General features: G+C 47.9%; 1 protein-coding gene across 1 annotated transcript in view; it reads right to left on the reverse strand.

Moving 5' to 3' along the window:
* LOC311244920 (sodium/potassium-transporting ATPase subunit alpha-1-like) overlaps positions 1 to 11,117 on the reverse strand; it is a 70,987-nt gene that overhangs the window by 31,423 nt on the left and 28,447 nt on the right. The window contains 5 exon segments of the mRNA XM_084334616.1: positions 546 to 680; positions 3,154 to 3,267; positions 3,939 to 4,040; positions 10,489 to 10,545; positions 10,547 to 10,591. Of these exon segments, the coding sequence (XP_084190742.1) occupies positions 546 to 680; positions 3,154 to 3,267; positions 3,939 to 4,040; positions 10,489 to 10,545; positions 10,547 to 10,591 (453 nt within the window).

Here is an 11,117-nt window from a genome sequence, read left to right on the forward strand (position 1 = left end):
TAGGGTGTAGATTAGGGATGTCAGATATTATTGGCCTACCGATATTATCGGCCGATATTGGCATTAAAATGTAATATCAGAAATGATCTGTATCGGTTTTGATTTTTATATTTTTCTTTTTACATTTTTTTTCCCTTTATTTACCCAGGCAAGCAAGTAAGAACAAATTCTTATTTAATTTATTGTCAAAAGTATGCATAATGTTGTGTTAATTTCACGACAAGAGATATGTAATGTTAATTACCTGAAATTATTCCGTTTTTTTGGGGTGAAACCCTGCATACATCGGTATCGGTTGATATCGGTATCGGGAATTAAGAGTTGGACAATATCGGTATATCGGATATCGGTAAAAAAGCCATTATCGAACATCCCTAGTGTAGATAGTACTTACATTTGGTTTATAATTTGTAAATACAAAATGATAGCAACCCCCCCCCCCCCCCCCCTTCTCCACTACATCCCAGGCCCAAATGTGAGAGACTGGGTTTGTTAAGAGTTGGGTCCTGGGAGAGGAGAACCACGGTCCACCTGGAGGTACGAACCTTGCAGCCGTGGGCGGCGACGATACGCAGGTCAGCGGGGATCCTGTCTCCACCTTTCACCTCCACCAGGTCTCCCACCACCACCTCCTCTGCGTTGATGCACTTCTTCTCTCCATCTCGGACCACCAGGGCTTGCTGGGAGACACGGGAGACGGGCGGCGTTATTGCAAGAGGACAAAAGGAGTAGTGCCTAAAACTTGTAGTGCCTAAAACTAGGCGTAAGCTCAGGGAGGACCCGTGCTTTCTCCGTTGTCGCCCCTAAAATGTGGAACGAGCTGCCGCTGCAGATTATGCAGGCCTCATCACTGTCCCGTTTTAACACTAGCACAGCCGACAAGGGGTCACATGACCCCTAGGCATTTTCAATAAATGTATCCTCGTCACTCGGTCGAGCTCCAGCTCTGTCACTCAATGACTTTTCCTAAAAGTACCCTGTTTTATCTGGCACGGCTTCTGAAATTTCAAAATGACTTCCGGAAAATGTAATTAGAACGTTATTCCACATAAGGGCCGTTGGAACAGATGAAAGTCACAGCACTTTGCGAGCGTCTAGCGCAGGGGTGGCCAACCCATGGCTCGCGAGACGCATGTGGCTCTTTGCCCGTCAATGTGTGGCTCTTCCAAAAAATAAAAAATAACAAAAATATATATATTTTTAAAATTTTTACTTTTTTTTTACGTCACTCAAACCTACATTTCATTGTGGTAAACCTCATATTTTTATATTCAGAGGTAATTATATAGTTTACACTGTTTATTTTTCTCATATAAGCTGTCGGGTCATCTGACCCGTTCCTGGCGGGAATTAGTGGCATCTTCTCCATGGCTGTGCTAGTGTTAAAAGCCTCCTTAACCCTTTCACTGCCGCACTACCAAAACGGTTAACCCTTTCACTGCCACACAACAGCCGGTTAACCCGACCCGTCTCTCCTGGCGACCGTCGGTTGTGTGATAGTAAAGGGTTAACCTTCTGTCGTGTGGCAGTTAAAGGGTTAAGACCCACCTTTTCTCTCTGGCTTTCGACACCATGTAGCTTGTTGATTTTATGATCTTATTGTTTTATTGTTGTATCGTTTTGTTACCGTGTCCTTTGCTTTTAAATACTTTTACTCTTATCTATTTAAATTTGTATTGCTGCCTATGTTTATCTTCTTTTTTTCTTCTTTTATCTATTCTTTAGTGCTGCTTATAGTTTTTAATATGCTGCCTCTGTACAGCACTTGTTAAAGCGCTTTATAAATAAAGTTGGATTGGAGATAGAATAGTGCAAAGGGGCATAAGAAGTTGGATCTGGTGGGCGGCTACGTGGCGTAGTGGGCAAGGCGCTCGCCACGAATGCTGGAGACGCTGGGCTCGCCTGTTCGAGCCCAGCGCTCCACATTGCTTTCAGTTTAGCTGGTCGTCCGTACTAATACACATTGGCCGTATTAGGGGGTGGGAAACTGATGGGTGGGGATCGGGCGTTGTGGACAGCGACTCCTACAGGTCGGTTGGTGCGCCTGCGCAGTAGAATCAGGAAGTGTCGGGGGCAGCGGGAGCCTCCCACGCGTTACTCCTCGCCACTGAGAGATCGAGCTGCGCAGGTGAAAAGATGCGACTGCTGTTACCTCGAGTATCGGAGGGGACTCGTGCTATGTATGACTTAGTCCACATTGCAGCCGACTTGTGGGAGGCAAGAAACAGCGTTCGTGACAGGGGAGGGTTGAATTGGATGATACGAAATTGGGATGGGAGAAAAATATAGAAAATGGGAGAAAAAGTGGATAAAAAAAAAAAACAATTGGATCTGGTCTGGAGGTGAGTGGCCGTTGAGTTGACAAGCTTGCAGGTCTCACATTCCTGACCAGAAGAGTTTCTTTATTTCATTTTTTTTTAAAGATAATTTTTTATGGCATTTATAAGTGCTTTTTTATTGACAGGACAGTTTGGAAATTAGGAGAGAGAGAGAGAGAGAGAGAGAGAGAGAGAGAGAGAGAGAGAGAGAGAGAGAGAGAGAGAGAGAGAGAGAGAGAGAGAGAGAGAGAGGACCTGAACCCAGGACGTTGTGATTATGCTGCAAGCGTATAGTTACGTGGTGCGCCCAGAGTTTAGTTTATTTAATGGGAACTTTTGCCAAATCCTACTCTGCTGAAGGCAATACTTCCCCTGAATGTTTAATACGTTATTATCTTGGACGTAAGGGGGGTCTCACCTGGGGAACAGGTTCTAGAAGTAAGGATAGGGAACACTCACCTGGGGAACAGGTTCTAGAAGTAAGGATAGGGAGATCTCACCTGGGGAACCAGGTTCTAGAACTAAGGATAGGGAGATCTCACCTGGGGAACCAGGTTCTAGAAGTAAGGATAGGGAGATCTCACCTGGGGAACCAGGTTCTAGAAGTAAGGATAGGGAGATGTCACCTGGGGAAGAGGTTCTATAAGTAAGGATAGGGAGATCTCACCTGGGGAACCAGGTTCTAGAAGTAAGGATAGGGAACACTCACCTGGGGAACCAGATTCTAGAAGTAAGGATAGGGAGATCTCACCTGGGGAACCAGGTTCTAGAAGTAAGGATAGGGAACACTCACCTGGGGAACCAGGTTCTAGAAGTAAGGATAGGGAGATCTCACCTGGGGAACCAGTTTCTTGAAGGAGTCCATGATCTTGGAGCTCTTGGCCTCTTGGTAGTAGGAGAAGCAGCCGGTGACGATGACCACAACAGACAGAACGACTCCCAGGTACAACTGTGGAGGTCAAAGATCAAATAACCACAACGGAAATAAGTTGTTGGGCTTCATTGTGCTTCATCCTTTTGCCAATTTACAATATGGTGTCTCCTGGTGAGACAGTCGGGGTTCCCACAGACATTGCACAATGAAATTCAAGGACTTTCAAATACTTTCCTAAGCACTTTTTCATTTAAAAAAGGGAATTTAAAAGGATACAATTCACTTTTAAATCTGACCAAATATGTATGGCTTATTTATGGCTTAGTTACACTTACACTTTAAATAAAAAAAATTATATTTCTTGATTCAGAACAATTTGATCATGGATGAGCAAAACCTTCAATGCGAATGGTTGATTTGAATTTCAATAACTTTTTAAGCACCTTGTTAAAAAATTGGCTGTTTTCAAGGAATTCCAGGCCTCGACTTTTTTTGGTAAAAAATCAAGCACTTTAAGCACTTCAATGACCTTGTGCGAAAACCTGGACAGTAAAAGAAGTTCAACCTTTCAATCCGTTTCAATCCATTTGCATTATCAAAACAACAACAGGAGATGAATCACAATGGGTAATAAATGGGAGTGAGGTGTCCAAAGCAACACGAGAAAGCCCTGGCCAATAAAGTGGAAGATTGAAACATTTGGAAAACGAAAACAACATAGTAAAAAAAAAGTAATGGCGTCTCACGTTGTCATTGGCCGGTTCGTCCTCCAAGGCGGCCTGGATGCCGTAGGCCAGGAAGCAGAGGAGGGCGCCGGTCCACAGCAGCATGGAGAAACCACCGAACATCTGCACCACAGAAGAAGACACTCCGCTTTATTCTCCAAATCCTGTCTAACGCCTGTCCCGTCTGCGTCTATATTAATCCCAGCCGAAGAGTGCGTCGCGTTTCTCTGATTGGCCATGGCGCCCATGTGACCGCGGCAGCGCGAGAGAGCGGCAGTGCGGAAATAGGCTGCATCCTCCACGTCAAGAAAGACAGACAGGCATTCTCTGCGACAAACCCTAACCAACTCCGAAATAATGCCTAACCTTAACCTTAACTTAACCCTAACCTTAACCAACTCCGAAAGAATGCCTAAACTTAACCAGCGAAAGAATGCACGTTTATAGCGAGAGATGATAAACATAAAAAAAAAGAAAAAAAAATTTAAGTGATTCGAACTTGTGACCAACCGCACCGCAGGCTCCACAGCACGGCGGCGTACCAGTTGAGCTAAGCGTCGATGGAAAAACAGCGGGGATTACGTCTACATAATGCCGCAAGCTCTGCCGCTCCGCTCCGTGGCAGCACTCTTCGGCTGGGATTAAAGAATAGGCGTCCCGTCTCCCTGTCTCCCTGTCTCGGAGTGATGATCGGAGTGTTGGACACCCCGTGATGATGACCGGGAGGATGCGACCCTCTCTGCGCCGCCCCTTTGCCTCAAATAGATCCGCTATCAGCTCTATCTTTAATCTTTCAAAATGTTCAGTTGCCATCGCTATCAGCTCCATCTTTAATCTTTCAAAATGTTCAGTTGCTATCGCATGCACTTATCTGTGTTTCACCACACATGAGTGCATGCTTACCAACTGTTCGCCTGTTTTACCGCAACACTACCATCACCGACATCTAACCGAAGGGAGATCCTCCCTTGAACGGCCCTTCTAAGGTTTCTCTCCTCCACATTGCCTGTGGTGCATTTTTTTCCTATTGCTAGGTTTTAGTGAGTTTTTCCTTACCTTCGCGTGGGGTACATCTGGGAGTGTTGCATTTATTTAAAAATGTTGGGACTTTGTGGTGTTTTTGTTTTGTTCACGACTTATTGTGATGTTTCTTCTTGACTTGTGTAAAGAAGACGTGTCCGGCCCATGGGGACATCAACTCTTTCAGCGCCAATCACGAGAAAACTCTGGTTTTAATCGTTATTTCTTTTATTAGCTATATTTATTCATTTTTCATCCATCCAGCCTGATGTTATCATTGGGAATGGGTCTGAGCTCGCAAAAGGGCAAATACCGCCGTCTGCGCCTTCCAGCCGGTATTGCACATCATTGAAATCCCTTCCCCTTGGGCTGTACGCTGATCTAACAAGTCCGGTCCAGGTTTTCCTTCTCGGGCAAGAGTAACGTTTATAACACATGGACTGGGGAGACTGGGAGCTGCGTGGATTATGCCTTTCGGACATATAACGTTGGATCAATAAACGCGATCAATATTTGGAATGGCGATCAGGAATTGGATTAATCTTTTTTGCAGGACATCAGATGTGAGGTAAGGACTCTATGTGACGAATCTTGGGTTAATCCGATGTTTCTTGCGCCACCATCGGAGCGCGTGTGCGTGTGTGTGTTTCTGACGTTGGCTGCAGGCAAGGCACGGAGAAGCGATTTTTCTGCCCCCGCTTCTGTTCGCGCATGACGACACATAATACCGATAATCTAGCGTTATTTTCAGAACGATTCATAAATCAAGCGACAAGCGGCACGATTTCTAAGGAAATGCATTGAAGCGTCGTTTTTGCTCGAGGTCCTTGAGATTAGACAGAATGCTCTGGAAATGTACTCTTATTCACCACGGTATAAAACAGAAATGTACGTATGAAAAAACAATCTGTTTCGTGCATGTTGACTGGAAGCAACTCACTGACAATCGACGGGTGTATTAGACCCATAGCTATGTATGATATAAGATATATTTTAAGCACTCGCAAATGTCGCAGTCCCCCCCATTGATTAAAGCGATGGTGCTCTAGCGCCCCCTGGTGCTGACCCGTGGCGCTGAATGAGTTAACGTGCGTTGTCGGGCCTTACAAATAAATTTGATTTGATCCTTGATTTCTCTTTATTAATTATTTTTTAAATTACGTCGTAACAACAGCACGTTGTCCATACATTCTGAATTGATAGGTACGTAGGGACATTTTTGGTGCCTGAAGGTTCGTGCACACACTGCCTTTGTGCACGTGTATGTCTATATGTGTAATGTATAGGTATATGCCAACAACTGATTCAGGGAGACAGGAGAGACAGGAGAGACAGAGACAGGAGAGACAGGAGAGAGGAGAGACAGGAGAGAGGGGAGACAGGAGAGAGGAGAGAGAGTAGAGAGGAGAGACAGGGAGGCAGGAGAGAGGAGAGACAGGAGAGAGGAGAGAGAGTAGAGAGGAGAGACAGGGAGGCAGGAGAGAGGAGAGACAGGAGAGAGGAGAGAGAGTAGAGAGGAGAGACAGGGAGGCAGGAGAGAGTAGAGATAGGAGAGAGGAGAGAGAGTAGAGAGGAGAGACAGGGAGGCAGGAGAGACAGGAGAGAGAGTAGAGAGGAGAGACAGGGAGGCTGGTGAGAGGAGAGACAGGAGAGAGGAGAGAGAGTAGAGAGGAGAGACAGGGAGGCAGGAGAGACAGGAGAGAGGAGAGACAGGAGAGAGGAGAGACAGGAGACAGGAGAGAGGAGAGAGAGTAGAGACAGGGAGGCAGGTGAGAGGAGAGACAGGAGAGAGGAGAGAGAGTAGAGAGGAGAGACAGGGAGGCAGGAGAGAGGAGAGACAGGAGAGAGGAGAGACAGGAGAGAGGAGAGACAGGAGAGACAGGAGAGAGGAGAGACAGGGAGGCAGGAGAGACAGGAGAGAGGAGAGACAGGAGAGACAGGAGAGACAGGAGAGAGGAGAGACAGGAGAGAGAGGAGAGACAGGAGAGAGGAGAGACAGGAGAGAGGAGAGACAGGAGAGACAGGAGAGGAGACAGGAGAGAGGAGAGACAGGAGAGACAGGAGAGAGGAGAGACAGGAGAGAGGAGAGACAGGAGAGACAGGAGAGAGGAGAGACAGGAGAGAGGAGAGACAGGAGAGAGGAGAGACAGGAGAGACAGGAGAGAGGAGAGACAGGAGAGACAGGAGGCAGGAGAGACAGGAGAGACCGGAGAGAGTAGAGACAGGAGAGACAGGAGAGAGGAGATAGAAGAGAGTAGAGATAGGGAGGCAGGAGAGACAGGAGAGAGGAGAGACAGGAGAGAGTAGAGATAGGAGAGACAGGAGAGACAGGAGAGAGGAGATAGAAGAGAGTAGAGATAGGGAGGCAGGAGAAACAGGAGAGAGGAGAGACAGGAGAGAGTAGAGAGAGGAAAGAGGAGAGACAGGGAGGCAGGAGAGAGGAGAGACAGGAGAGAGTAGAGACAGGAGAGACAGGAGAGAGGAGATAGAAGAGAGTAGAGCTAGGGAGGCAGGAGAGAGGAGAGACAGGAGAGAGGAGAGACAGGGAGGCAGGAGAGACAGGAGAGACAGGGAGGCAGGAGAGAGGAGAGAGAGTAGAGAGGAGAGACAGGGAGGCAGGAGAGACAGGAGAGAGGAGATAGAAGAGAGTAGAGCTAGGGAGGCAGGAGAGAGGAGAGACAGGAGAGAGGAGAGACAGGGAGGCAGGAGAGACAGGAGAGACAGGGAGGCAGGAGAGAGGAGAGAGAGTAGAGAGGAGAGACAGGGAGGCAGGAGAGACAGGAGAGAGGAGAGACAGGGAGGCAAGAGAGACAGGAGAGAGAGGAGAGAGAGGAGAGAGAGGAGAGAGAGGAGAGACAGGAGAGAGAGGAGAGAGAGGAGAGAGAGGAGAGACAGGAGAGAGAGGAGAGAGGAGAGACAGGAGAGACAGGGAGGCAGGAGAGACAGGAGAGAGGAGAGAGGAGAGACAGGAGGCAGGAGAGAGAGGAGAGACAGGGAGACAGGAGAGACAGGAGAGAGGAGAGACAGGAGAGACAGGAGAGAGGAGATAGAGGAGAGGCAGGAGAGACAGGAGAGAGGAGAGACAGGAGAGAGTAGAGATAGGAGAGAGGAGAGACAGGAGAGAGGAGAGACAGGAGAGAGTAGAGATAGGAGAGAGGAGAGACAGGGAGGCAGGAGAGACAGGAGAGAGGAGAGACAGGAGAGAGTAGAGACAGGAGAGACAGGAGAGACAGGAGAGAGGAGATAGAAGAGAGTAGAGATAGGGAGGCAGGAGAGACAGGAGAGAGGAGAGACAGGAGAGAGTAGAGAGAGGAAAGAGGAGAGACAGGGAGGCAGGAGAGAGGAGAGACAGGAGAGAGTAGAGACAGGAGAGACAGGAGAGAGGAGATAGAAGAGAGTAGAGACAGGAGAGACAGGAGAGACAGGAGAGAGGAGAGACAGGAGAGAGTAGAGACAGGAGAGACAGGAGAGAGGAGATAGAAGAGAGTAGAGATAGGGAGGCAGGAGAGACAGGAGAGAGGATAGACAGGGAGGCAGGAGAGAGTAGAGAGTAGAGAGGAGAGACAGGAGCGAGGAGAGAGGAGAGACAGGAGAGAGTAGAGAGAGGAGAGAGGAGAGACAGGGAGGCAGGAGAGACAGGAGAGAGTAGAGGAGAGACAGGGAGGAAGGAGAGAGGAGAGACAGGAGAGACAGAGAGACAGGAGAGACAGGAGAGAGTAGAGGAGAGACAGGGAGGAAGGAGAGAGGAGAGACAGGAGAGACAGAGAGACAGGAGAGACAGAGAGACAGGAGCGAGGAGAGAGAGGAGAGAGGAGAGATAGGGAGGCAGGAGAGACAGGAGAGAGAAGAGAGAGGAGAGAGGAGAGATAGGGAGGCAGGAGAGACAGGAGAGAGAAGAGAGAGGAGAGAGGAGAGACAGGGAGGCAGGAGAGACAGGAGAGAGAAGAGAGGAGAGAGGAGAGACAGGGAGGCAGGAGAGACAGGAGAGAGTAGAGAGAGGAGAGACGAGAGACGAGAGAGAAGAGAGGAGAGACAGGGAGGCAGGAGAGACAGGAGAGAGTAGAGAGGATAGACAGGAGAGACAGGAGAGAGAAGAGAGAGGAGAGAGGAGAGACAGGAGAGAGAAGAGAGAGGAGAGAGGAGAGAGGAGAGACAGGAGAGACAGGAGAGACAGAGAGACAGGAGAGAGGAGAGACAGGGAGGCAGTTCTCTGAGCTCAGTTGCTTTTATATAACTGAAAACCACGGTTAACACTTTGACTGCCGGGACACGTCTTTTCACGTCTTTGCTGGCCATGCTAAAGTTGCCGGGGGACGCTGTACAGCGTCCTTATATCAATATTTCAAAAATCTGCGATCGGATTCATATTCCCCCTCCGCTGGCCTGAGATCCACCAGCAGGACCCACTGAGCTCTCTGGCGGTTCAGGAGCGCCATCTGGTGGCCGATCGGCGCAATCGCCACACAGGATATTGAATAGAGGTTGTCATGACGACCGTAGTACTTCCGGGCGCTCGCTATGGTTCATGGGACTCTGGCTCGTCACGCTACACGGTGATCGATTGGCAATAACTCGATAAACAACATGATTTGGACGTATATACCATTATACAAGCTGGAGATGGACCGGGTAAAAATATATCCCATAATGATAAAATTTCTACTCGACGATGATCGCCCAACGGCGCGCGGAGACTGGGGTGAGTTTCAGCGTGTAACGTTACCGTCTTAGATACTAACTGCTATTATCAACATTTGACCCACATTAGATGATTGGTATAACGCTGCCCACGGAATTATAAACGCCCCCTCGCCCATCCGGTCAACATCAGATGACGTGTAGTAACTTCTAGAAGTACGTCTAGTTGGAATTTTTTATATCGCGCTGATTGCCATCAAACTGTATTTCATCATCAATATAATGCATTTGGGGCTATATATCACGTTCTGGAGAAAGCTGCAGAAAGAGATGAAAACATACTTATACATTAGACCATACTTTACTATGAATATGTGAATGAAAAAGTTTAACGTTGCTACACAATGAACAATACATATAGGACTTTGAATGGGCCCTAATAATGGCAATGTAGCAATAGAATTTAAAAAGTTATAGCCCTGCAAAGAAGGGGACTTTCTCCATAGACAAATAGCGCTGGCAATCTATGGTATATCATTAATTTAACCCAAGGCAACCAAAGTGTTAATGGCTAAACAACATCCATCTGTTTTCTGCATCTTTCTTAGAAATTCTAACATTGCAGATGTTTAATTAGCACATTTTTAGGAAAAGTCGAGGAGGGGGGGGGGGGGGGGGCGTTGTATTTTATTTTAGTTCCGGGTTATTTGGAATTCTAACATTCCAAAACTATCTGAAGTAGGGATGTTCGATATTGGCTTTTTTACCGATATCCGATATTGTCCAACTCTTAATTTCCGATACCGATACCAACCGATATATGCAGGGCCCCCCCCCCCCCCCCCCCCCCCCCAATATCGGCCGATAATATCGGACATCCCTAATCTGAAGGCAGATCAGGGCTTGATTTCACCTGTTTGCAGAACTTGACCCACGCAGGGGTGGTGGGGGGAGGGGTCAGGGCGTTGGGGGCCATCACGAGCCAGGTTCTCTGCTGCCTTGGAATCAGTCAGTCCCTAGGGAGGGAGAGGGAGAGGGAGGGGAGGGGAGAGAGAGAGAGAGAGAGAGAGAGAGAGAGAGAGAGAGAGAGAGAGAGAGAGAGAGAGAGGAGGAGAGGGAGAGGGGAGAGGGGAGAGGGGGAGAGGGGAGAGGGGAGAGGGGAGAGGGAGAGGGAGAGGGAGAGGGAGGGAGAGAGAGAGACATACATACAGAGGAGAGAGAGACACACATATATATAGATAGAGAGACATACACAGAGAGAGACACACATACAGAGAGAGAGACACACATATATATATATAGAGAGAGAGAGAGAGAGAGAGATACACAGAGAGAGATACACACATACAGAGAGAGAGATAGATACATAGAGAGATAGAGAGGGAGAGAGAGACAAACACAGAGAGAGAGACACACATACAGAGAGAGAGAGAGACATACAGAGAGACATACAGAGAGAGACGCATACAGAGAGAGAGACACACAGAGAAAGAGACACATACAGAGAGAGAGAGAGAGAGAGAGAGAGAGAGAAAGAGAGAG

The sequence above is a fragment of the Notolepis coatsorum genome, assembly GCF_963971535.1.
Source record: "Notolepis coatsorum genome assembly, chromosome: 1".
NCBI classification, from domain to species: domain Eukaryota; kingdom Metazoa; phylum Chordata; class Actinopteri; order Aulopiformes; family Paralepididae; genus Notolepis; species Notolepis coatsorum.